Source organism: Aptenodytes patagonicus, chromosome 15 (assembly GCF_965638725.1).
Source record: "Aptenodytes patagonicus chromosome 15, bAptPat1.pri.cur, whole genome shotgun sequence".
Taxonomy (NCBI): domain Eukaryota; kingdom Metazoa; phylum Chordata; class Aves; order Sphenisciformes; family Spheniscidae; genus Aptenodytes; species Aptenodytes patagonicus.
This window is the reverse complement of record NC_134963.1, coordinates 15,556,433-15,582,284: the sequence shown is the minus strand read 5'-3', so window position 1 is coordinate 15,582,284 and position 25,852 is coordinate 15,556,433. Positions and strand designations below refer to the sequence as shown.

Below are 25,852 nucleotides of genomic sequence, written 5' to 3'. Positions count from 1 at the left end.
GAGGTTTGAGGGTTTGTCTTTGTACAATAGATGCTCCCCGACTGGTGAGCTAAAGCCTAGCAAAGTATACCCCTTACTAATGCCTCGTGGCTGTGCCTGGACCCCCTTCTCCCAGAGGAAGCAGTTGTTTCCTTGGAGAAATTCCTTGTGAGGTTTCAGGTTTTTCCTGACCTGCTCCTTTTTTTTAACTATTATTATTTTCAGTAACAACTTCATAGTGAACATTCCCCAGTGAAGAACATGTGTTCGTTAATTGCCCACAGTAAATGTGTCATTAGTTACTGCGTGTCGTCTTCTTTTTCTGAAGGAAAAAAAACAAGTCCATGAAATGTGTAGATTCTCATATTTGAAAGATAGGATGCAAACCAAAAAGGATATGCTGTTCAGTGAAACGTTTGTGGCTGTACTGTCTTCATTGCTGACTGTTTGTGTCTTAATTCTCAGGCCATTCACAATTCCTCAGGTCTTGAGACCTAAAGGACAGGAGGAAGGACAGGAGGAAGAGGAAGAGGATGAAGAGGAGGAGGAGGAAGCTGAAAAGGAAAGAACAAAGGTGACATTTAGTTTGTGGGTGGAGTTGCATTAAGATTTACCATGTGTCTTACCTGCTTCACCTGCAGAGTGATGTGGAGCAGATTTCCTCTTTCAGAGAGTGAATCTTTTATCATGGAGACTGAGCTGCCTTTCAGAGTGGCTACTTCTGCGGTCTGCTGGACTGTGAAATGTCCCCCGAGTACAGCTATCCACTGCTCCCTAGGCTAACCATACTGGAGCAATGACACTTACTCCGTGGAGAGGTTTAATCTCCTTTATTCCATAGACAGATGATGCCGGCAGAACGCTTTGAGGGTCACCGATGCTCTGTTGTCATGGATATACTGGAAATAGTGACATTGGTGTTCCTGGCAGAGGTAGGATGTGGGAAGAAGTCTCAGTCAGGTTTTCTGCCAGGTTTTGTGTTTAGAGTCAGACGCCAATCCTGCTGGCTCAGCCAAGAAGAGATAATGAACAATGAATTGACTCTGCTCCATGGTCCAACAGAATCACCTCCTGCTCTAGCTTTTTGCATGATGCTGATGAGTTTACTGACCTCTTTCCTTCCTTCTCGTGGTAGGACCACTTTGTGCAGGACCCAGCTGTACTGCGGGAGAGAGCTGAAGCCAGGCGGCTGGCTTACCTTGCGAGGAAGGGGTAAGTAAGCATCTCCCTCTGCAGGGTGAAACCGTGGCTCTGCAGTTAGCAGGTGTTTTGCTGCTGACTGCAATTGTTGAGGCTACACCTGTTCCTTGACATTCCTGTACATCAAGGTCACTACCGGTGTGGTGGTAACTTCCTCGCCCAACTTTTACTTCACTGCTGGTTGTTCTGTACCATCAAATGGGTAGGCATGTCCCTTTATCGTAAGCAGCAGAACCCTGTGCAAGATAGGATCTTGGAGAGCACAGCTTCCCAGAGCTTGAACAGCTCCCACAGGGATTTCAGGACAGTTAACAGCTGGCTTTCACTGACTGACTCAGTGCGTAGAAGGGGACAGTCATTGTGTGGCTGATGCTGATGCTCAGCTATTGCAGAAGCCCTGCAGAGCTGGGGTGAGCCGAGGCTCAAGGCCCGACGGCTGAACTCCTCACACCTGGTTGTTTCTCAGGATCAGTCTGTTTTGTCCCCCAAGCGGGCAGTGTGCTTGTTGTGATGTCCTTTTTCTGTGTGCTCCAGGCACAAGCACGACAGCTCTGCTGTTGTTGGGAATGTGAAGGGCCACGGGCAGAACCGGGAGACAGTGCAGGAACGAAGGAGGAAGGAAGCAAACAAAAGCACAAGAGCTAACCATAATCGACGAGTCATGGCTGACAGAAAGCGGAATAAAGGCATGATTCCTTCCTGAAAGACTCAGCGCAGGTGTTGCATCATCCCCAGTCCTCTGCTTAGGAGGAGGCAGTTGTGCTCCGTTCCCTCGGCACTCCCTTTGCTCAGGGGACTGGATGTCGTGGTTCAATACCTGGCACTTCAGCTCATGCAGAATCGCACGCCCTGTGGGAGGGCTGCCCGTTCACAGAAAGGAACTGCCCTCCAGGCAGACCCTGACCGCTCTTCAGTTCATAGAGGGACGTGTGTATGACGGTGGGCTGCACCGCGAGGCATCGGACAGGCTGCACCAGCCATTCGTTTCCTTTTGTACTATTTATAATTCTGAGAATTTTATTTTCGTACTGGCTCCTTGCACCCTCTCCGCAACTCAAGCGGGCTTCCAGGCCATGCAGCGGGCAGCTCTGAGAGCAAGGCTTCCCTGGAACAGCCCTCACAGCTTTCTGCTCCACTGAAATGCCTTATCCTGAAGTGCAACTTGAAGGTTGATAAGGAAATGCTCAGGCTATTCCCGTTGCCGACAGACACACAGGAGTTCAGGTGAATAAGACCTTATCATAAATTTCTGTCCCTTGAGTGAGGCGTGTGAAAACAGATTGTGCAAATAAATGATTTAAATCTTTTAGTTGGTGTTTTAGGCTCTTACGAACCGTATTGATCTTTAACTTGGAGGAACCTCAACAAGCCTTTTGATGTGCTGTATCTGCAGGCAGTGAAATTCAGTTGCTGTTTTGTGTTGGTTTAGTGTGATGAGATCAAGCCACAGCCACCGAGGCTAAAGATACCTGAAAATCAGGATCAAGGCGTCCTAAGCAAGATGACGGCAGTATGGAAATCAGAGTTGAAGGCAGCAGGGTCAGAGTCCCTGGGGAGCTGCCTCCCCAGTAACCACTTGTCACACTCTGTGACGCAGACCTGCCCCGATCATCACGTTTGCTGTTGGGAAGGCTGGGAGTTAATAGTAAACAGCAGTTTGTAGCTGCTGAAAGGACGTTCCCTACGCAGGGAGACGCACAAATTACTGAGTGTACTTTGTAACCTGTTTGTGGGGTGCTCAGATGCCACGGCGATGGCCGCTACACTGTGCCTAGGCGAGCCTGGAGTGTCTGCCAGCAGCTGGTGATAAAACTGTTCCAGTTGCTGTTGTCACGGAGCATTAGCATGTTTTTTGGAGTGCTGTCCCCATCGTGAAGGTGAACTTTCAGGTAAACAATTAGGCTTTGCTTGGTTAATCTGCTCGGAGTGCCATCTCCCCACCACCACGCTCTCTGGGTTTTTTTGGTTTGTTTTTTTTCCTAGTACTGCAAAGGCGCCTGTGGTTGTCATCCGCGTGCTGAGACAATTAGCGGTGGGTTACGTAGTGTTAGAGCTACTGTTCCAGGGTAAACCTAGTGCTGCCTTCCCGCTTCCGAACGCCGCAGAAGGAGCGCTTTGGTAATAAGCTCTGTAGGCACGTCCGTCGCTGCCTAGTTTTACGCAGAGGGCGGGGACTCGGGGGCTGTGTGGTTAGCGCTGCTGCCGAACGCCGCTGTGCTGGGGCTGCTTTCAGAAAGCGTAGGAATGGCTGTCGCCGCTATGCAAATAGAATGAAGTCCTGAGTGCTCCGAGGACAAGATTTTTTCCTTGCATAGCAGTACTGCCCAAACCCCCTAATGGCAAGGCATAAGAAAAAGGGAATTACATTTACCAACTTCCCCAAATCCAGTCAAGGGAAATCGCCTGCTAGGATAACTAACTCTCTGCTCTCCTATAGCTACTGTTCGCTGGACTAATAGCTTCATTTACTTTCTGCCAGTCCGCTACAACGCTGTCTCCCCCTTCCTAATACTGTGTTCATCTTCAGCTCTTGCTTCTAAGAAGCTGCAAATCTCTCTCACCCGCTCAGCGTAGCGTGAAGCTATCAGCACTGCAGACAGAGCTGGCACTACAACAGGCAGTCTTACGCTGTACAAGATTATCCCAAGAAAGCTTAAACCGTTCCTCTTAAGCATCTCTATAAAAGCACAGCTGGGACTGTGAAAGCTGTAGTTGTTTTTTTTTGCTCAAGAAACACAAGCACAATGTTTTTTAAGTCCTCTTTGTGTTCTTAATGTTTTACTCCTGACACCTATCTGCAAACCCAATAAAGCTTCTTTCATTAGCACTGGCTCTAATTTGCTCTGCCTCATCCATTGCTTAAAATTCCTCCCTATTAGGGAAAATATAGTGAGGAGGGAGAGATGTGGCTTCTGGGCTGGGAAAGGGGGAAGAGTGTGGGAGTCACTCAGCCAGATCTTCCTTCAGCCACCCGAGAGCCCAGAGTAATTAACTGAATCATTACCCCGAACAGCATCAGAATCGCCCTTCCCTGTGAAGAAAGATGTGTTTGAAATGGCCACCAAGAACAGGGGTGGACTCTTCAGTGAAGTTGCTGAGGAGAGAATTACTCCTTCCCCTCCCACAGCCAGCTGCTGGAGCAGAGGCTGGAGCCGCACACCCAGCCCTAGGGCTGAACGCTCCTTGCAGAGCTTAAGTGGTTCCTCTCCCTTCTCAGCAGCTCCCCTTTGATCAGACAGGACGGAGGCAGGCTCGTAGCGTACCACACAAGCCTGACAAGACAGTTCTGCCCCTCGAGCCACTTGAAGAGCCAGAAGGCACAGAAATAGCTAGGAAGGAGACCTACATCCCTTTTCAGTAGGTTTTGGACAAGCTAAAAGCTACACACCGTCCCCATTTTCATCTCGGCAGACTGATGCAGCGCTCGCCTGCAGTAGCTCAGAGGCTCAAAGGGCCAGCGGTGAGGCAGATTCCTCGCTGGTTAAGGCAGGGGTGGCAGCAGCACGTGCTGCAGCTGTGAAAGGATGACAGGCACAGAACCAGCACAGTCCTGCATCAAAGATGTAAACGATTTTAAGTCACTTTTCTTTGAACAAGGCTAGAAGAAAGCAGACAGCTCCTTACCCCGCTCTTAAAGTTCTCATCAGGCAGAAGCCAAGGGTAGTGTCAGTAGACCACAGCTGTATAAATGCTTTCAAGTCTTTCAAACCATTTTTAGGACGTTGTGATTTCTCACAGTGTCTTGAAGCTAAGGTGTCGGGCCATGTATTTAAGCGTTCCCCATCTCCTAGATAAGGAGAAGTTACAACCAGGCCAAAGGATAAGTCAGGTGAACACACAGGCACGAGACACGGACCAAGAATTTTTTATTTTAACCCAGCAAGTTTGAGTACAGCAGCAGAACTCCTGGAGTCCATCTTGGTTTACATCATATCAGTAGGTGGCTGATACAATTTGGCTCGGAGTTGTTCAATCAGGAATCCCATTTCCATTTTGATATAACCAGTTTCAGGAGACCGAATCCTTCTCTGCAGTGTCTTTTGCCACCCCAGGCTGGATCCCGCTGCTAAGCATTTCAGTCTTCACTTCTCTCATACTTGTGCTTGATGTGTTTCCACAGTTTCTGTATGTAAAACAAACAAACAAACCCCCAAATGGTAATCTTTATCCCAGGACCACTGAAAAGCTGGCTAAAGCTTCACTTTAAAATGCAAGTTATCATGAAACCTGTGTCTGCAACAGGCAACAGCAGGAGGGGAAAGAAGAGTTTGTACGAAAACACATCCACAAGTACTACCAGGGTACACGACGGCGTGGGTACTGTCATCCTGCGCTTCCCCGCTACGCCTGGGCACACCCTGCTCCACAACAGCAACAGTCCCACACAAAGGTTTCAGGAGGAGCAGCTAGACGGCAGCCGAGCAGCCACGAGCCCGCTCTGGGGCCATGAAGCTGCTTTCTGCTGTGGAACAGTTTGTCCTCTTACTGCTTTCTCTGTCCCCTCCACCTTCCCACCCTTCTTTCGGGGCTTAGCGAGAACAGCACCCACCGATGCTGCCGTGCCTCAGCTCCCCACGCTCGTCCTGCCTGTGGAGGAGGCGGCGGACGGAGTCCCGTACCCGGGTCTGCAGGACAGGGAAGGCATGCGGGGGGCTCCGCGGCTTTTAGACTAGACGGGGAGGAATCTGCAGACATCCCACTTCCCCTGTTCTCCTACTCTGTGAGCCAGAGATTACTAGAGTATTCCAGTCACATTGCCTCGGCTTCCCACTGAGACTGGAGAAGGCATTTCTGCTCCCGGAGATAGAGGATACACAGAAGAATCCTATTCCAGGCACTGAAATCCGCTGGCACAATGGGGACTGAGGGAAGCACTGCGCAAGGGCAAGGCGCGTGCCGTGCTTTGCTGTTTGTCATAGACAATGCTTTAGATTTTCAAAAAAAGTTAACTTTCTTGGTAATTTGTTTTCAAACCCTCCTTGAGAAAACATTAGCACACAGAAAATTAATGCTACAATTAAAAAAAGGAGCTGAGTGCAAAGCTGAAGTTCAGATGTGATTTTACGTCGGCTTTTAACAACTGACTGTTGCTAAAAAGGAGGAGACAGGGGCCCCGGTCTTGCTCTTACTGTATTTCCTCAGCTCACCCAACCCCCGGTGAGTTACTTCAGGGCGCTGAAGCTGCCGCTTTGTTTGGTATCAGTTTTCAGCTGGTTTCACGACCTGGTTCAGGAGACCAAGGAGCAGCCGTCACGCTGTCATGTCAGGGAAGGCGCAGGGCAGCACCTCCCAGCATCGGAGCCACTAAGATGACCTGGCTATCCTGTGAAACTGCGCCCCGGGTGCTCCGAGAGACCCGAGGCACATCAGCGCTGCAGGACAGGGAAGAGGACCGCCGCGCTGCAGAAGGGAATGTGCAAAACACTAAGCTTTTTGTGTACTTGGTGCAAGATGGGAACAGCAGCACCTTTTCTTGGGGCACGCGTTGCACCACCTCATCCTGTCCAGGACGCTGTTATATGCCCTGTCCGTGTGACTCAGTGCCCAGGCAGTTGTTACCCCATCACAGCTCTACTTTGAAACAGAAGGACGACTTGACCCATCCCATCTAACGTTCACGCCCGAGATGACAGGCTCCGCTGTCCGGTACGGTGCTGCGCGTCCCGGCCACAACTGGGCAGTGCCTGCCCGGTCACCGTTATCCCCTCCCTCTGCTACGGGCAGTTCGCGAAGGACGGAGGGCTACAGACCTACGGAGCGCAAAGAAAGCTCAATCCATTTTAACCTTCCTGCATCTCGCCGTCTTCGATACCTTTCCCCCAGCGGCTCCGCAGCCAGAGAAGCCCAAGAGCACACCGAAGCCCTGACTACCGAGCGCCACGACACCAGCAAAGCCTCCACAGAGGGGGCAGCTGCCGCAGGGCAGCGCTGAACTGCGGCCCCGCGGCCTAGGCGCTCGGGGGGGGGGGGGGGGGGGGGGGGGCCTCCTCGGGGAAACCGAGGTCGCAGTTCAGCCCGGGGGAGCGCCTGCCGCACGCCGAGGGGCCGAGCCGCGGGCCCGGGAAGCCGGGGGCAGCCCGAGGTGCGGGCCCCGGGGCCGGGCCCAGGCGGGGCCGGCCTGACCTTCAGGGCCCAGGCCCGTGCCCGGGCGGGCCCGCGGTGCGGTGCCGCCCTTCCTTACCCCCTCGTTGAGGTGCTCGAAGATGGCGTCGGCGCCCTGGTCGAAGGCGCGCTCGAAGAGGACGGCGCCCAGGACGATGGTGAGGGCGAAGGTGGAGGTGCGGCGGAACAGCGCGCTGTACGCCTGCCTCAGCAGCGCCATCTTGCCCGCGCACTCCGCGCATGCGCCGCCTGACGGTGGCGGGGCGGCGCGGAGCCTTCTGGGGGATGTAGGCGCCGCTCCCGGCCCGCCGCTGGGCCTTCTGGGAGATGTAGGCGCCGCTCCCGGCAGGCGCCGCGCGGCCTAGGCCCGAGGCCTGGTGGGAGGTGAGCGACCGCCGGGCCCGGCCGGGGGCAGCGGGCGGGGGGGTCGGGTCCGGGTCCGGGTCCGGGTCCGGATCCGGATCCGGATCCGGGTCCGGGTCCGGGTCCGGGTCCGGGTCCGGGTCCGGGTCCGGGTCCGGAGGGGGCGGTTTGAGGGCCTTGCCCGGGCCGCAGGTCGAAGTGCCGTCCCCTCCTGGCACCCCTTCCCTTCAGCGGCTTTCTGCTGGGCAACCCGAGCCTTTATTTTCTGGGGGGGGGTTTTTTTGAGGTGAAATCAGCAGAGTTAGCGCAGGCCGGTGGGCTAACGTTCTCATTTCAGCTGCAGCAAAATAAGGCGCGCTGGGTGAGCCCTTCCTCGGCTGCAGGACGGGCCTGGCGCCGGCTGTGGGGCCGCGGGGGCGGTGGGCCTTGCTGTGGGGCAGGAGAGGCCCCCTGCCAGGGCGACATGTCGGGGGTGAAACGGAGAAGAAAGAGGGGCTTGCGTTAACGTCCTCTTCTGCTCACCCCCGCGGGGGGGTAACCTGGGGGGTTTCTTCTTGTTTGGGCCAGCTGCGGAGGGCAGTAGGCCTCATCAGCGTAGTGCGAGCGGGAAATGGATGCTGTGGCTCCTCAAAAGCTGGAGGACGCGCGGGCGGCCGCTCCAGAGGCCTCGGGAAGAGCGTGGCGTTGCCCCACGTGGCATGACTGAAGTGGAAACGTTCCCGTTTGCCGCACTCCCTTTGTGTTTTCCTTCCTGTTTAACCTCAGCGAGGGCAGAGGGGCCCCAGGGTGGCTCCAGCACTGGTGGGAAAGAGAGGCAGACGTGGGTTTGGAAAGGGAGGACGGGCAAGGGGCGGGGGGGGGGGGGATCTTAAAACTGAAGTCATCCCGCAGCAGGATTGTTGTTAAACGAGCATCTACATTAAATTTCAGAACAGATCCTCCAGTGACACTCGCTCTGTCGTTTCATTTGTCCCGGCCGCTCAGGAAGAGCGCATAGTCTGGCTGCGTAGTCATTTCTCTTTAATTATGTTTGGTTCCCTGCATGTAGCTACTGTGGGATTTCTGGAGTAGGGCAAAACTTCTGCTTGTGCTGGAAGCCCGTACAGAGGCTGGAAGGTGCCCAACGTATTCCCGTCCCCTGCGTACAGTGTTATTCCTTAGGCCGGCCCGTTGAAAAGCTCAATTATTATTTTTCAAAGTTGAACTGCTAGGGATCGTCTCTAAGACCGATCTCCCCAAGAGCCTATAAACTGCTACCGCCAGGATGGGCTTGTGTAACGGTCAGGTTGACGTTAATGCCGACTCGAGCCGCTGGCTCTGGATTTACGCCAGGCGTAATGGAAATCAGAATCTGTCCCTCTGTCACTGTGAAGGTGCTGGCAGACTCTGCCAGCGTTTTGCATGTTCCTGCAGAGATAGCAGCACATCTAAATTGGCAGCTGAGTATCGTAAGCTTGACACTTGGATTTAATTAAGTTCACATCTGCCTGGATACCCAAAGTGGCTGAAACGGCCCCGAGCCTGGGCTATAAGAAAGCAGGAAATTGAGGTCAAGGCCCAGCAGCAATTCTCAGGGTTCAGCGCGGAGAAAAACAGTTACACCCAGACGAAAACGGGTCTGCCGTATGCCCGTTTCTGGGTCACCTTCTTCCCTCTGTCCGTCTCGGGGAAATCGGTGAAAGAACCCTCGGAGAGTCCTAAATAAAATCTGTAGCTGGTAGAGCGCAACGTAGAGTGTTTTGGCAGCGATTTGAGAAGGGAAAATGTAGGGTGCCGCACATGAGATCTTGCCTGGAGTTTTACCAAGCACCTCAGCTAGGTGAGTGGAACACCTGGGAGGTGTCTTAGAACATGCTATTTCTTACAAAACGTTGCTCCAGAGGCTTACAGCGGAGGATTTTTTTGTTACTACTTTTAAGCATCGAGATACAAGACAAAGCTCTGGGGTTTTTTTTGTATTTGGGTTTATGCAGAAAGACTTTTAAGCTGGTACAAAGCCTGTCTGAAATCATTTACGGCTGCCCGTGGGTCCAGGGGTCCGTTCGCCTGAATTCAATTGCAAATTAGGGTCTAGAAATGTTAAGAGGAAATGGCCAAGCTGAAGCAGTTCTTTATAAAGCAGCTCCGTTTACTTTATTTCATGATTACTAAGGTGGATTTAATTAGAAAACATCTCTGTTTTCAGCTGAATAATGCTCTTTGTTTAGTGTTTGAGCCATTTGGGAAAATGGAAATAGGTTAGCCAGCGTTGCTCAGGAGCAGCTTTTATTCCTACGTCCTAGTTCAGCGCAAAGCGCTGTGGGTGCTGATGCTGCAGAGAGTTGTCAGAATCCAGCCAAGATAATCCACGCAACTGAATTCTTAAAAAGATGGAAATCAGTGTTCAGCGTAGTCTTTGGAGGGGGCAGTCTCTGGGAGAATCTGATGCTCCTCTAATTGCTTTTTTTATTCCGTTCATCCCCTGCAATGGGAATTGCTAGGTGAATTTGGGAGCCGGCACTTCTGGGGTGTGGGATCTGGCTGCCTGAAATCTGTGGGAGCTTTCTGCCCTCGTTGTTGGGGAAGGAGGGGGAACGAGCTTCTGCAATTATTGGTGTTGGGGTGATGAAAGGAAAAGTCTGACATACGATTTCAAAGGCTGGCTGCTGCTGGGCTTCCGCAGGCAGAATTCCCATTGAGATCTGTGGAAACTTGTGTGGGACCGCTGCAGAATCTCATTTGTTTTCCCCGTTCACAGCAGCCGCTTCTGCAGAGGTGGAGCGCAGGAGCCAGCAGCTGAAGCAGGAAGCTTTTATGTTACCAGGAACTTTGGGAGACTGTGGCGTAAGATGCGGAAGGGGGATTTTTCAATACTTAAAAGCCACAGCAGAGCCTGCCGGTGGGCCAGACGCTGAGGGTAGGAGCGTTCCCTCTGGATTCCAGCAGCCCCACCACAGTGCAGCAAAGCTGGCTGCCAAACTCTGGGATGATCTAGTAAAGGATGGGGGAAAATTACGGCTTAATGTTCATTAGGCAGCACTTGGTTTTGGTTTCTTGGGCTGGAGTAGGACAATTTCAGACCTCAAGCCCTCCAGAGCCGAGTGACACCCTCCAAGCAGGAGCCAGGTCTGACTGCGTTTGCGGGTGAAGCAGCGTGCGGTGGCATCGGGGAGAGATGGCTGGCTGAGCAGCACCACCTCCCAACGCGGTATTTCACCTGGAGAACAAGGAAGGGGCCTTAAAACAAAGAGATTTCAAGTTCAGTTGAGTCTCTCAACATTTTACCTTCAGTGTGAAGGTTTGCAAGGCGATTCAAAAAAATCGGAAGACCTTTCCATTGAATGCAACTGGATGCAGATGGAGGAGACTGCGTTTTAACTTGTGGTGTGAGGCCCGAGAGATTTCCAGGGGACTTGATTTTGAAGCGGCAGTTCTCGGGAGTGGGGGAAGGAAGGGGGTTTGGCGCAGTTGCTCGTGAGATGCCAGGTTGGACGGCTGGCAGGAGGGCTTGGCAGAGCTGCCTGAGCTCGGCGTGCTCGGCTCTGAGGGATTGCCTGTTGCTGCTGCTCTTCCCGCTGATTCTGAGGAATCGTTAGGGAGGCTGTGATTGATTCTGACCCTGTTTTATTTATAAAATCTTTATTTCTTGCGCTGGTCTCCGTGCCATTTTTTAAACGCATTTGGCTGTCAAGGTGTCAAAAACTGGAGAGAATTGCTTTTGGAGTTTATCTCGCAGTCCATCCATCTTTGGCATTTATCAGGTACCTTTATTTCACTCGGGAGAGAACTTACAGCTCCTGCTGGGTATCTGTTGCACCTCCAGCAAGGACAGCCGATGGGGACAGGGCTGCACTTAATCACAAACCCCATCTGCCCTACCAGGGTCTGGGCTGCTCCAGGCCCAGCACGGATGAGAGCACCCAAATTCTGTCCTGTTACTTCTCGATACTCCACAGCAGAGGCTCCGGACTACAAATACATGCGTGATGAGCCCCTCTCCCCTGCGGGAGGAGAAGGGCCGGGGGTCTCCAGGTTGCTCTCAGTGGCCGTGGAGTTGGGGGTTCTTTCCTCCTGGCTGTAAGGCTGTTGTGATCTTAGTTATTGCAAGTGCTGTGCTCGTCGAAGCAGACACATCTTGCTGCCATAGGCTGGGGAGGATGAGGAGAGCAGTCCTCGATGTACCGGAGTAAAGAGGTGGCTAGGTGACCTGAACGAAATGTTATGTCCTTCCGTGTTTGTAATGCAGCTTCCCACTTGCAGTACAGGTGAGGTCAGCTTTTTTTTTTTCATCTTTGAGGAGTTGCCGAGTTTCTTCCTTACCTTGTAGAGACGGACATGGGGGAATTGCCTTCCTCTTGCATGGCAGCTTGTGGAGGTTGTCTGGGGTTTAAGTCCTGGGGCCCCGGGTGGAGTCTGTGGCGTGGACCTCTAGCTCCTCCTGTTTGCACATCGGATGGTTTCTGCTGCAGCTTCCCTGGTGCAGGTGGTGGCTGGGAGCCGCTGGCTCTCTGGGATCTCTGCTTTGTGTGATCTGAACTCCAGCACACTCAGGGAAGGAGAATTCTTTCAGCAGAGACATTGTTGCTTTGGGTAACGGAGGTAAGAAATGCAGATCGGAGCCTGCTCTCCCATGTACGTGCAGCAGATGCTGCCTTACCAGTCTCTGATGGACAGGAATATGTACTATTGGGTCTCACCTCTTTTCTCTGTCTGCCAACCCTGAATGATTTGAGTTCTTCTCCTTTGGAAGCAGGCGCTGTAAATCTCGGTTCCTCCGTCGCCAGGGCAGGCATGGCTGGGCGCTGAGGGCTGATGGTTGCCAGGCCACGCTGACGCTGCTCTGCCGGAAGAGAGATGGGGAAAAGATACTTCTGTGACTACTGTGACAGGTCCTTTCAGGACAACCTTCACAACAGGAAGAAACACCTCAATGGAGTGCAGCATCTCAGGGCTAAGAGAGTCTGGTACGACTTATTCCGAGGTGGGTACTACCGAGTGTCTGCCACTCCCTTTCTGGGACCGGGGAGGTGATGGGTGAGGTCGGGGGGGGGGGGGGGGGGGAATAGATAAAATAAATCAGCACTGATGATTTATATTCAGATTGTCTGTGCCAGTAAATTGTGGACTTGATACTGTTGCTGTCAAGCGGTCTCAGAGGCAAAAACCCTCATGTGTCTGGATGTGGGAAGGGGAAACTGTAGACGTCAGCTGGGACTTGAGATGAGGTGGAAGAGATAGGTTATTTCTGAGAACAGGAGTTGCAGATAAAGCTCTCTTGGCACCACGGGCAAATCTGAGACAGGAGACCTGAGAGAACAAAGTGAGTTATAGTTTCTGAAGGTGAGTTAGGTGCCTTCTGCAAACCAGAGTTGATCTCTGACGTGTGAGGAGCAAGGAATATAGGTGTGTATGCGTGTCGATGGAGAAAGCGGGCTGGAAGGCAGGCTGTACACACGTGTTGTGTGAACAGGCGGGGAGCTGGCAGCAGATCTCTGCACTGGGCGGAGATGTTGGTTCTGAGGGTGGCCGCGGGAGAGGCTGAGGATGCGACTGCTTGACTGGAGATCCCAGAAGGGTGAGGGGGTTGGGGAAGCAGCTCAAAGCACGGTACGCTCAAACCTATCTTAGCCAAGGCGGGGAGCAGAGGAGGAGGGCTAGATGCGTTGGGGCTTTGGCAGAGGAGGGGATTGGAGTTCTGGGGCTGGAGGCTGTGTCAGGATGTGCTGGCGGGCAGCCCTGTGTCCTTTATCTGTTTCACAGGGCTGTCCTCCCCCGGCTCAGCGCTCTGACCTGGCTCACCACCCACTTACCTGTGTTTTAGTACCAGCCCGAGGAATATGGTGGGAATGTGTGTCCAGGGTCCCGAGAGCAGGACTGTGTATTTTGGCAGTAGCAAAGACTTAGTTTGGGTTAAGCTGATTGTGAAACCGTTGCTTGTATGTTCCTCTGCTTCCTTCTGGTTCCTCAGGATCAGGAGTTTCAGGCTGCGTTTGTCTCCTGGCTAGCTAGGCGAGGAATACGCTGCGGAGCTCTGGGTGCAACCATACATGGAAGTTGGAAAGGCTCTCAAGCGTGGAGGACCAGCAGCCCCAGCCCAGCACAGTTCTAGCTGGGTTAGTGATGCAGATTACCTAGCACTTTTCTTCTCACCAGGCTGCAACCCTTGATTTCCCTTCGATTTGATAAAATTCCTCATCCCATCCCTGATTAGGGCGTTCATCTCCTCCTGTCTCCAGACTCTGTGGCCTGGCATCAGCCAGTGCAAGTTCTTACAGTCTATGGGAACTGCTGTGTCTTTGGGGCTCGCTTTCCCCAGGACGTCTCCAGAAGGTGAAGGACCGTTTCAGTGGTGTCCACTGGAGAATCGGCACAGGGTTCTGTGAGGCCTCGCACAGAGCTTTTCTGAGAGCTCTGTGAGTCTGCCTGGTCTTTCTCTGCTGCACAGAAGTGCTGCAGAGTCCTTGCTTTTCTGTCATGCTTCTTTTCCCCTACTGGCATGGGGAGAAAGCATGGAGCAGAAAGCAAAGAAGGTGATATCTGCAGGCCAGTGAAAAGCTGAAGCCAGGGGTACAAATAGGGTCTGTTAACTGTCAATTTGTCTGTGGCTTAAGTTCACAGTTGTCATGTAAAATGGCTTCCCACTAGGCAACTGACCTCTTTGGGACCATGATACGACGGGGTATTGCTGTGCAAGAGGACTTTACCCTGTTTTGTCCTTTGTCTCGCCTAGATGCTGCCGCTATCCTGCAAGAGGAGCAAACAAAGAAACCTTGTCGGAAGTTTCTGCAAACAGGTGAGTTCTTCTGAGGTAGAAATAATTGTCTGAGCTCCGGCAGCTCCTCCATGAGCCAGCCCAAGGCTGTTCTGGAGAGCCCTGGTATGTCTGTTTGTCTTGGAGGGAGTGAAGGGCTTGGGCCTGTGTGTCTGGCATGCACGTGTAATGGATCTTGGGTTTGCATGCACATTTACAAGGGAGGACCTTGTCTGTGCGGCTCTCACGGAGCTCCATGGCTTTTGTTCCAGGACAGTGTGATTTTGGGTCCAACTGCAGATTTTCCCACATGACAGAGCAGGACCTGGAGAAGCTGAGTGCCCAGGTTCAAGGTGAGTCCTTGAACAAGAAAATGTCATGGGGCCTCTGAGGAGGGGGGGTTGCTGCAGGGAGTGTGGGCTGCAAAGGGGCACGTGAGGGGTTGTGCAGCGAGAGCCTGCGGTCCTGTGCTGCCTGTACACAGCAAGCCGAGCGTGGATCCCTCCCGCCTGCCTCCCAGTGCTATGTGAGCCTGTAGCGTGGCTGTAAGCGCTGCAGTTTTTCATATGCTTTCTGCTCTTGATCTGCTGGCACAGACACAAACCTAGAGTTGAGCAATGCTGTTACTACTTAGCAGCAAGCATCTGAAGCAGAGAGTGGGCTTTCTGAGCCCTCGGGGTTTTGTTCAGACAGGGAATAAAAACTGTCAGCAGCAGAGGGCACTGGTACATCACTTCCCCTTAAATTTATAGATTTGATTTCCCCCCACCTCTCTGCTATTACCAGGGAGCTGCTGCTTCCACTCCTGGGAGGAGCTAGCCTGCTGTCAGTTGGGTTGTCCTGAGGAGAGGACATGGGGTCTTGGATCCAGAAATGGCCTCTGCTCACGTGGCTTTGGGTGGAACTGAAGTTCGGGCAGAGGATGAATGGCAGCTGCTCCCCTGCTCCGAGTCCTCGGAGCACTTTTGAACTTTTTCATTCTGGGAGTACCACCTCCTTGCCCTAAAAGGGGTGGCAGCTCTGTTTTCTCTATAGGATTCATTACCTTGGTGGTTAGAGAAAATGTGAGTGAGGCGTTGGTGAGAACTTACGGAATGGTTGAGGTCTCCACTGGAGATCGTCTAGTCCCAACCCTACCTTGCTGAAAGCAGGGTAAACTACAGCAGGTTGCTCAGGACCGCGTTCAGTTGTGTTTTGAGTATCTCCAAGGCTGGAGACTCTACAGCCTCTGTGGGCAACCTGTTCCAGTGTTTGACCACGTTTGCAATAAAAATGTGTTGGGTTTTTTTTAACATTTAAATGGAAATTCCTGTGTTTTGGTTTGTGCCCATTGGCTCTTGCCTTTGCTGGGTTCCATCCAGCGTGTCCCTGTCTCTGTGGTACTGGGGAGCCCAGCGCTGGACACAGCACCCAGACGTGGCCTCACCAGTGCAGAGCAGAGAGGAAGGATCTCTTCCTCGACCTGCTGGCAATGCTTTTCCTAATGCAGCCCAACTTCTGAGCAAATCTTGTGCCCACACTGCTAGCTGAAGCCAACTGTTGTTTTGCCAATAGTCTGGCAAAAACAGGCTTAAGTGTTGAAAGTGTGTCTGTGTGTGTACGTGCATGCATACATGAGAGATCTGGGGGGTGCGTGGGGTAGAGACTCTCTCCTGGCCTTCTGAGGGATCAGATTTGGGGAGGCTGGGCTCTGGTGAACCTGGGGGAGCAGGAGGAAGGCAGGCACTACAGAGCTATTCCAGTCCTCGCCGTTGCTGAGTCAGTCTGCGAGTCCCCGAGGCGACTCTGTGAATCAATCGCTGAACAACACTGGCAGTCAATAAAACCCATCTCGTCGGGCTGCGCGGGAGACGGAGCGCTCCAGCCAGCCCTTCTCGGAGCGGCACTGCCGGGCTGGCAGTCGCGCTCCTCTTCCCGCTGCTAGCCCAGAACCTCTCCCTGACCCTTCTCTGCTGCGGGGTTTAAGTGCTGGGCTCCCGGGAGGTGGCATAAGATGTCAGCCTATTTGCAGGAACCTGTAGCATTTCCAGTCACTGAAGGCTGTTTATTGCAGGGGGAGTGAAAGCTCTTCGGAGCAGAGCGGAGCTGCAGGAGAAGGCTGGCAAGCTCCTCTGCGCTTGGGCAGGTTTCGTTGCCAATTACACTTGTTATTGAATATTGACTTCTGTCAAATGGGTCTGGTGTAAGTGGAGAACTGGCTAGTGAGAGAGCTGATTCCTGGGAGATTACTTGGAAACCTTGCATTTGTATTACCAAGTCAAACATTTAATTAAACAATTAGACTTCAAGGAGCAATGGCCAGGGGATGGCAGGGTGCCTTGTCCTTGGCTGTGCTGCTCTAACACGAATGCCTGGTTGTAGAGTTAAATCCTGCTCATCTCTCTTGCGGTGTTGCTCCATGGAAATCCCGTCTGAGCCGAGCGAGCAGGCTGAGCATCACACAGACCTCTAAATCTGATCAGTTGAGCCCGCGGAGAGCTTGGAGGGATTTGATGGAGGGAAGAGCTCAGCAGGACGTGGTGGAGAAGAGGTGCAGCCCATAACATGGTAGACTGGATGGAAGGAACAGCTGCAAAAGCCAAGCCGCTGTTCGGTGTGTCATGGGGACATTTCACCACTCCTTAGGCTACTGAAGCATCGGTGTCTCAGGTGGTGAGGCGTAGGGCAGAGTTTAAGGCAAGCTTGTGTGATGGCAGGTTGGACTGCAGGTTGCATTAGTCACACAGGAGACCCGATCCTTGTAGCATGTCCGTCAGGCGCCGCCGTCAGTAATGTCCCTGTGTGCATTAGCACCTAGTCCTGGTGTTTCTGTGCTACGAGGCATCGCAGGCCACAGCCAGTGAGATGATACAGTACAGGTTAGAGCAGTGGTCTGGATCAGGCTGCCTCTCACTGAATTGTCAGTGTCCTCAGGGATTTCCCGTCTGAACCCGCAGCGTCTGGGAGATTTTGACAGGCTCGCAGCCTGGGGTGGTCGGGGATTTGAGACGAGCTGAGAGCCTGGAAGCTCCAGAGCCCTCTCACCATTTTGTGCAGAGCCTTGTGTGACCGTGCTGGAGATGACCACGCTCTGCCTCTGGTGGGGTAAAAGTGGACGGTCTCTTGGTGGGTCCGCAGTGCTGCTTAACTCCGCTTTCCTCAGCTCTGGTGCATGGACGTAGAAGCAGAGGAGCTGTCAGACTGCGTTGAACCTGTCTCTCCCCTTGTCCAGGGGCAGATGCTTCAGAAAAAGGTGCAAAGAAATCCTGTAGTGAAGTGGTGTAGCGCACTAACCCTTGTTCAGGGGTGGGCTTGCATCCTGAACCACAGCAAAGCCTTTTCTGACTTCTTTTAACACTGCTAAACCGTGTTGGCACTTTCTTTGTCATGTAAATATTGAACCTGTCCCTGAATCCCTGTTAAGCGTTTGGTGTTGGTAGCTCTGTGTCAGTGAGCTCCCCTTGCTAATGATGCATTTTTATTACAGCCAAAGGAAACATTACGTTATTCTTCGCATTTGGCCTTTTTAATGCAGGGAATTCACCCTGTTGTTTGTGTTAGTCTTGTGGGTTAAGTAGGAAAATTTCTGGACGATTCGCTGTTCTATAACAGCTTAGAGCGTGTCCTAGTTTGGCTTCAGCACTTCTGCACCCCATAGAATATAGTCATCAAGAAGCAACAGTTTCCACCTTCAGCAGGGAGGGAGGCATATTCCCAGCTGTTACCGCATCAAAGCATTAGCCTTCTGCATCTGCTGCATCATTCATCAGCGAGGCGCTTCCAGGCTGTCATTTTAAGTACAGTCATGTCAGGAAAAGTCACTGTCAAATTGCCATCTTCTTGCTTAAAGTTATTGGCTCCCCGCTAATCTGCGTCACTTCTGCTGTAGTATTGACACAACCCAGCCTCTGTGGTGAGCTCCAGCTAGCCGGAGCTGCGAGGGGAGAGTAAGGGCACAGTTGGGTGAGTGTTTGCAATATATCCGTGTGATTGAAAGAATATGAGTGACCCTGCTGGGGGTGGCTGTAGTCAACCAGTTTAACTTCGCGATGAGCAGGAGAAGGAGCGCTCTCGCAGTCGGCTGCCACTTCTTGGCTGCGGGGCGGTAACTTCTTAAGCTGCTCATATCGCAGGGCCTCATCCACCTCATCTCTCGGCCGCAGTCTGCCGCTGTTCCTGTGCTCTGGAGGAGACTGGGCTGCCACATCTTCTGGCCCAGGGAGGGAGCTGAAGGATTACATGTAAATCTCTTTGCTGGGTGACCTGCTCGGTACCGGTGGTTTCATCTTGCATACGGTGGTGCCTTGTTCGGGAAGAAAACTCATGCTATAAGTTGCATGGGGAGAGAAGATAAATCTGGACTCCCACTCTGGCATCATTAGAGAGGCACTTCATGACTACAGATGCTCTTTTAATTGGCTGTAATTAGACTTTGAAGCAAACACCCCAGTGAGAAGGAGGGGGGGAAGCACCTTCACACCTGTCTTGCCGCTGCAGTCTGGCTGGCTGCACGACCACGTATGAGGAGTAAGGGCTGGTAATTGTGTTCCAGAGTTACATCTTGGAATACCTGTCGACATTCAGGGGGTATTTCCAATCTCATGGTGGCTCTGGTGGTCCCTGGATGGAACGTGTGTGCTTCAGAGGAAGATGAGACGAAAGATTTGCCTTTTTGATGGGCATGTGTCAAGGTGGACGGAGCCAGACAGTTGCCCGTACCTGCTGCCTCACTTCTCAGCTTGAGGGCTGGAGTGCTTTGGAGCAGTAACTCGTGGAGCTGCGCGAATGGGGAGCCAGCTGGATGTCTTTGTGATCTGGACACCTGGGGCCTCATTTAGGCCAGCGTGAGTCTGGAGTCGTTCCACTGCAGCCAGTGAGCTTTTCTGGATGAGACAGGGAGTTGTGGCTGCTCGAGTCTGTGGGCTCCCACCAGTTCCTGGTGTGGCGCTTTGGGGCAGTGGCCTTGGGGCTCCCTGCTCTAAACAGAGAGGCTTTGGCAGTTTTTGGTCTGTTCTGTCTTGGGGCTTGGAGTGGGATGGAAAGGAAATTTCGGTGGTAGGCAGAGGTGGGAGAGGTTTCTCTCTGTGTTTTTCTTCCCTGCCTTGTCGAAACCTCTCACAACCACTGCTTGTCCCCTTGCTGAGGTGGGATGTGCCCAGGCGCTCACTAGATGGAGAAACCTGGAACAAAGGGCAATAAAGTGGCCGTGGCCAACGTTGCTGGAAAAGTCTAACCTGGGAGCTGAATTCAGATAATCCTGAGTCTGAGCGGTGCCCAGCTCACCAGACTGAGCTTCTTGCCTCCCCAGTGCCCTCACCTGGCCAGGCTGTTGGGTTGACCCCAAATAGCTCTGCTGGGGCTTTCCTCCTTGGGAGCAACTGTAGGAGACTTGAACAGTCCTGTCTCCAACCGTATCCTTATCGCTGGGGTGCAGAGCAGCACCTCGACATCAGGACCACAGCAGGCTTTCTTTGTGGTGGCAGTGAGCACATCGTCACCCCTCCCAGCAGCAGCAGATGAAAGGGCTGGATGACAAATTATCCATCTCCGGCTGCTCATTGTGTAGCGCATTTCTGCCATCCTTATTAATATTCAACAGGCAGATGAATAATTGGTTGCCACCACTAGGATGAAGTGATCCTTCACTCTGCCCAAGCAATATTAATTTCACACCCTGTCTGGAAACGTATAATATTTTCCTTAAACGTGTGACATATGGCGGGTAGGTGTGGAGGAGGCTCCTGGTGGGCACGGCTGCAGGTGGCTGCTGCCGGGGTGGGACCGCTGGCGGGTTGATCTCTAAATGGGATCAGGGTTCCCCCAAAGCGCTTGTCCCCGGAGGGCTTGATGAGCAGGGCAAAAAGAAATGACACACGGCTGCCTCAGCTTCCTTTTCATTAATATCAGTGTTTGTTTTTCAAAGTATCACATTCCCTTTTCTGTTAGGTGGGAACTTTCCACTAGGCTGGAAATCTAATAGCTCTGAGCATCTCCTCAGCCTGCTCTGCCTGATGCGCTGTCAGGAGCATGACTGTGTCCTTTGTGTCAAGGACTCGTGCTAGACCCTGTTCTCTGCTAGCATCCCTTCCTGCTTTGCCACCGGTGCCGAGGGGGGACTGGGGAGCTTTGCTAACTGGGCAGCTGCGGATTTCTGCCCAGTGGGAGGGACTGGTGAGCGCTGGGCTGCCCCGCTGGCTCTGTGCCCTTCTGCCCAGAGAGGACGGTGCTGCAGGATGGGGTGCCTGCGGGCATCTGCCCCACGCAACCCCCCCGGGGTGATGGAGGGATTGAAAGCTCGAAAGGACCTCGGGCTGCCCTGTCTCTTGGTAGACAGCAGAGGTTTCCCTGCTCGTTCCTAACTTGCATGAGAAAATGCAGGAACTTGTTCCCCTCCCTCCCTCTGCCATGCTCTGCTCTGATTTTGCACCTAGGCTGAGCAGGGCTGGGCGACAGCCTCCCACCCTGTCTCTGCAGGGGCTGGGGATGCATCACGCAGCGTGCGCCTTAAACAGACCTGACAGCATCTCTGAAATCCCGTCTCCTGGTTGTACGCGCACTCTGAACCTTTCAGACTCTCGTGGCCTGCCAAGTCTGCATCGATCCGGACAGACATCCCTGTCGCTCCCACCTAACTGGGCAGAGGTGGCAAAGTCCCTCCTGCCAGTTGGAGGGACACGTCTTTGGAAACGGCTCAGGGCCAGCAGAGGCTGTTTCAGGCGAGGATGAGGACGATCTACCCCAGGGGGAGATGTCAGACTTCCCTCAGTTAAGTGCCCGAACTGCCGCCGTGCTGGCTGGCTTAGTTCTTGTTCCCAGCTCCGGCTGGCTGGAGCTGTCACCAGTGAGGAGGCCAAGCATCAGATGGCAGGTGGACAGTGGAGGAGGAGGAGGAGGAAGAGGAGGGGCCGCCACAGGCAAATTGCAAACTCTCCACCGTAAGAACCTGTACAGGGTAATGAGCAGCGGGTTTAATGGAGTGAAAGGACTGCAGCGCGAGTGTCTGATAACCCTCTCTCTCTCAACCAGGGGAGCAGAGATCGAAGGAGCTGCGGCAGGAGGGAGCAGATGTCCTGCCTGGCACCATTGAGGACTGGCTGGAGAAGAGAGCAAAGAGACTGAGCGCGGCTCAGAATAACAGGTACTGGTGGCTGGGGAGCACCCCTGTGAGGGCTGGCTGCTGCTTCTGGCCCACACGATGCAGAGGGGGGATCCCACAAGATGGGTTTGAGTGGGATAGGAGAAGGCGCAGGCGATCAGAGGTCCCAACTCGATGGGAGCCCCTGAGCTATCATTTAACACTCGGCCTGCCAGCGCTGCGCGCCTGCTCTTAGCACACGCTACAGACACGCGTATGGATCCGGTCTTGCGTGCCCGCATCAGAGATGCGTGCACGTGTCTCCCCATGTGCCCGGGGGACAAGCCAGGCCTTGCTGCCTGTGGCTGCTTCCCTGGGGAAGGCAAGCAGAGGGTACTCTTGTGCTCTCTGCAGAGTTCACAGACGTGCCTGGAAGGACAGTGCCACTGCGGTGCTGAGTTATTAATGCCCAGAGTTCAGTGGCAGGAGCCGGGTCTCATCTGTTGACAGCTTCCCCATCCTCCGCCTGCCCTGTCTGCACATCTCTGCCAGTGAGAGGGTGGAATTAGCTCCTCCTCGCGGCATTCATTCAGATTCGGGTGCCTGCCGGTGCCTGCTGTTTCCTTGCTCACCTGACTGTGCCGCAGGCTTAATTGGATGACATTTGGGCAGGTGCCAAATCTCTCTTCTGTTCTTTTTCTGTTTGCTCCTGTCCTCTCTGTGTTTGGTCTGGGCAGGATCTTCCTTCTGGTGCTTGTCTGGGCTTGTTGCTTTCTGTTCGCTCCATGCATCAGCTTGGCTGCCCTTAGCCTTGCAGCGGTGCTCACTGACAGCTGTAACCTTCCTACCCCCCGTACACTTCACTTGCCCCATTTTGCTTGTCCTGCCCGTGAATCCCTTGATCTTGGGGTAGATCGTCTCTTACAGAAGATAGCCGTCGCTATACCCAGAGGAATTTCCAGACCTTCGTAACTACTTGGTCCCTGCTGCCTCCAAAGATGCACAAGACCTGGGATTTCTAGGGTTGTTGCTTTCTACCCAGCCTCTCTGTCCCTGCAGGCTCAGAAACCATCTACTACAGGAACTAAACACCAGCTATTCAAAGCTTCTCTTCCTCTATCTGGCCTTGCCGACGCCTGTCCCCATCATTTCTCTTCTCCCCTTGTGCTCTCCAGCCCCAGCATTGCCCTTCTGAGCAACTGTGTGTTTTGCTTTGTCTGCCAGAGAAGTTGTTTTGCATTGCCAGGGAAGAGGGCCTGTTTTAGGCAGGTCCCTGTGCTCCTGGCGCCTGGGGAGTCCGTGTTCCTGCTGAAAATGCTTTTAAGGACAAGGAGCTCCCTCTCCCTCCTGCAGTCCTCGAGGTCCCTGAAATGCAGCAGAATCTCTGGCAGGGTCTAACGGTGCTTTGGGGAATTTGTGGTTTTGGATGATAACCTGCCCAGGGGCTGCCTTGCCTGGCTGGTAATGTCAGTAAAGACCGTTAGTCTGCACAAAACCGTAGAGAAAGTGCTCTCGAGGGGCAGTCATCTCCAGAAGGAGATGCTAGAGACCCAGCTCCACCTCTCTTCTCTGGCAGCACTGAGCAGGAAGGATTCAAGCTGGGATGGAAGAGGTCTTGGAAGCGTGATCTCCCAGAGTGTGATGGGAAGCTGTTGCTGTGTTAAGCCTCAGCCTGCGAGCGTAGCTGAGTTTCTGTCTCTGCCTTGCTGGGGGCTTTCTAGCAGGATACCTGGCAGGCAATCGCAGGCAGAGCTACTGCCTTGCGCGGTCTCCAAGTACACCGCAGTGCAAAGAAAATGCCACGCTGGACTAGAAGTGGCCATGTGGCCAGGTACTGCCTTGGCTGAAGGATAGCACTTTCTTAAAGGCAGTAACTTGAGCACCATTTCTGACTGTCACCTAGATGAGCCCCATGGATGGAGAGCTGCCACGCTGCCTTCCACCCATCGTTCGTGCAGCCGCTCTCCCAGCCTGGCTGGGCTCAAGGGGACAATCTTCATTTGGAAGCCTCCACCTGATGCGTATTTTCAAAGTCACGCTGTGCCATTGCTTTCTGGAGAGCTGAGATGGAGTTGGATGGAGTTTGTGTAGCTCTCTTGGCGGTGGAGCTCTGCCAGGGTGTGATTGATTTTTAACCTGATTTCCAAAAGAAATGGAGCATGTCGGTGCACGTGAGTGTGTGCTTCTGCCATAACTGCTGTGGAGCCCACAATCGGCAAGATTTCCATCAGAAAGGGGTCTGAAGCCTCAAAGGTACTGAGATAGTACAGGTTTCATGAGCATGCAGGTGGGTGGAGGAGAGCGATGCCATTAATGCCTTAGAATCACAGAATCATTGAGGTTGGAAAAGACCTCTAAGATCATCGAGTCCAACCGTCGACCCAACACCACCAGGCCCACTAAACCACGTCCCTAAGTGCCACATCTACTCGTCTTTTAAATACCTCCAGGGACGGGGACTCAACCACTTCCCTGGGCAGCCTGTTCCAATGTTTAACCACTCTTTCAGTAAAGACATTTTTCCTCATTTTTTCCTCATTTTTCCTCAATTTTTCCTTCGGAAAGGAAATATTCTTGACCCTTGCTAGACACCCAAGAATCCACATGGGACAGCCATTCCGAATGCTCCAGCTGTAGGTAAACCTTTGATAGCACTTGTATCTTACGAGTACCCAGACAGCATCCTCCCTGTTGGTTAGTTCTGCTGCTCACAGGACAGCTCCTCAGTCGATAGCGGTGCCGTTCCACCTTGCAGCATGCCTTGTCCTGCTCCCCGCCCCGCCATACTGCTGCTGCGGGGGCTCCCCTGCCTGCGGGAGCGACGGTGCCTGGGTGTAACAAAACATATTCCTGCCCGAGAGGGGCTTGCTGTGTGTCCTAGCAGTCTTGTCTCATCCTCGGCTCTGAAGAATCCCCATCAAGGGGATAAGCATTAGACCAAATGACTTTGCTTTGTGTTAGTTGCCTAGAAAACACTGCACTCAACTTCTGTAGCTGGCTTTAAGCCACGTCGTCGGCCCTGCAGGGAGAGGAGGGTGCTGCTTCTCTGGAGCATTATGTAAAGGAGTTTGATTAGATTTCTTCTGGCATAACAATTAAAAAGATTCATCAGGATCGGAGGTAGAGGCCTGAGAAGCTGGAAGGCTGCTGTCAGGGCTTGCGCTAAAGAACAAATGAGTTTCCTGCACTCAGGAATTAATGGAAAAGGTACGTTTGCCATGAATTTAAACCTGCCCCGGCCAAGCACTTTCTTCAGCTGGAGACAAGGGAGGGATGCTTCTTGCTTTTGCACTTCTTCAGTCAGGTGTGTTGTTTGCAGCGGCCTCAACTAGTAAACTTGAGGGAGAGAGGCAGAGAAGAAGTGTTTCCCAGGCTGTGAGTTGGAGGAGGAAGCCTGTTCCCTCTGCTGAAGGGTGCTTCTGTGAAAACACCCCATCGTTTTGGCAGTTCCTCTGTTTCCGAGGGGTCCTTGTCCTTTGGGAAGTGCACAGCTGGCTTGGGATTCAGGCTGCTGGGAAAGAAACATCTGCTAATTTTGTTTGTTCTTCTCAAAAACTCAGCTGTGTGAAGAGTCGAGAGCAGCTGGGGGCGGGAGGGGACGGGGCCCAGCCGTGCTCCCAGCACGAGGCCTCTCCTGCCAGCAGCTGTGCCTGGGGGCTGGCGCCGCTGCCCCTCTCGGGGGGCTGCACCTCCTCTCCTCCCCCCGGCAGACCCCCTTCCCTTAGTGCTCCCACCTTATTTTTCAGCGGCATGCACTACGTTAGCAAGCACCAACGGCTTGAACGGGCTGGGAGGTGGCTGCGCAGCAGTTCTGCTGTTGGATTTGGGGGGGTGTGGGGGTGAATATACCTGCTTGTTGATAAGCAAAACCCTCCTCTGCTGGACCCCTCCTCTTTTGGGGGCTAGCTGGGGGGTACAGGGAAGCTCAGCCCCTAAGCAGGGCCTTGCTATCAAACTGAGACAGCCCCGTCTCACCTCTGCCTCTGCCCCTTCCATCTCCCCACCTCCGCAGCGCTCTGCCTGAGAAACCAGCGCCTTTCCAGTTCCCGCCGGGCTGGCCGCCAGTGCAGGATCTGCCCCCGTCCCTGCAGGCCCCCCCACCCGGAGGGTGGCCAGTCCCCCCCAACCTGCAGTGGGGCTGAGGCGCAGGGACCCCCGCAGAGGTTGTGCTGGAGATGGGCTTCTTCCTCACCTGCTCTAAGAAAGGGACAGAATTATTTATATACACTTTCATATCAATAAAAGCCTTCCCCCCCCCCCGGCCCGTTGCAGCCTGCATGTGTCATGTTATTTCTCGCCTGGCAGCCTCCCGTGGGTTGAGCCGGTCGGGCGGTTGTCTCCCTGCCACCGGAATGGGGATCTGCGCTCAGCAGAGCTCCAGCCTCGTGGGGAAGGGCTGCCTGCTGTCTTCTGGAGCAGACAGC

At 53.5% G+C, this 25,852-nt stretch overlaps 3 protein-coding genes across 6 annotated transcripts in view; 2 read left to right on the top strand and 1 right to left on the bottom strand.

The window, feature by feature from the left end:
* Positions 1–4,016, top strand: part of ASCC2 (activating signal cointegrator 1 complex subunit 2) — a 28,845-nt gene extending 24,829 nt beyond the window's left edge. For both annotated transcript variants that reach the window (XM_076352767.1, XM_076352768.1), the window contains exons 17-19: positions 445–553; positions 1,115–1,191; positions 1,714–4,016. In XM_076352767.1, coding sequence (XP_076208882.1) covers positions 445–553; positions 1,115–1,191; positions 1,714–1,882 — 355 coding nt within the window. In that variant the 3' untranslated portion in view covers positions 1,883–4,016. The remainder of the gene's footprint in view (positions 1–444; positions 554–1,114; positions 1,192–1,713) is intronic.
* A 1,012-nt stretch (positions 4,017–5,028) lies between these two features.
* On the bottom strand, positions 5,029–7,536 carry UQCR10 (ubiquinol-cytochrome c reductase, complex III subunit X). The gene is made up of 2 exons (XM_076352910.1): positions 7,361–7,536; positions 5,029–5,302 (listed from the first exon to the last, which is right to left on the bottom strand). The coding sequence occupies exons 1-2, from the start codon at positions 7,499–7,501 to the stop codon at positions 5,255–5,257; spliced, it is 189 nt and encodes a 62-aa protein (XP_076209025.1). The 5' UTR covers positions 7,502–7,536; the 3' UTR covers positions 5,029–5,254.
* Positions 7,537–7,614: 78 nt separating this feature from the next.
* On the top strand, positions 7,615–25,688 carry ZMAT5 (zinc finger matrin-type 5). Of its 3 annotated transcripts, XM_076352900.1 has the most exons (6): positions 7,626–7,665; positions 12,374–12,604; positions 14,354–14,416; positions 14,647–14,727; positions 21,380–21,491; positions 25,441–25,688. In XM_076352900.1, exons 2-6 carry the CDS (start codon positions 12,478–12,480, stop codon positions 25,568–25,570), a joined length of 513 nt encoding a protein of 170 aa, XP_076209015.1. In that variant the 5' UTR covers positions 7,626–7,665; positions 12,374–12,477; the 3' UTR covers positions 25,571–25,688. The 3 variants fall into 3 exon arrangements, with proteins under 3 accessions (XP_076209014.1, XP_076209015.1, XP_076209013.1); XM_076352899.1 differs by lacking the exon at positions 25,441–25,688 and having other exon boundaries at positions 7,615–7,665; positions 12,377–12,604; positions 21,380–23,719; XM_076352898.1 differs by lacking the exon at positions 25,441–25,688 and having other exon boundaries at positions 21,380–23,719.
* Positions 25,689–25,852: the final 164 nt, after the last annotated feature.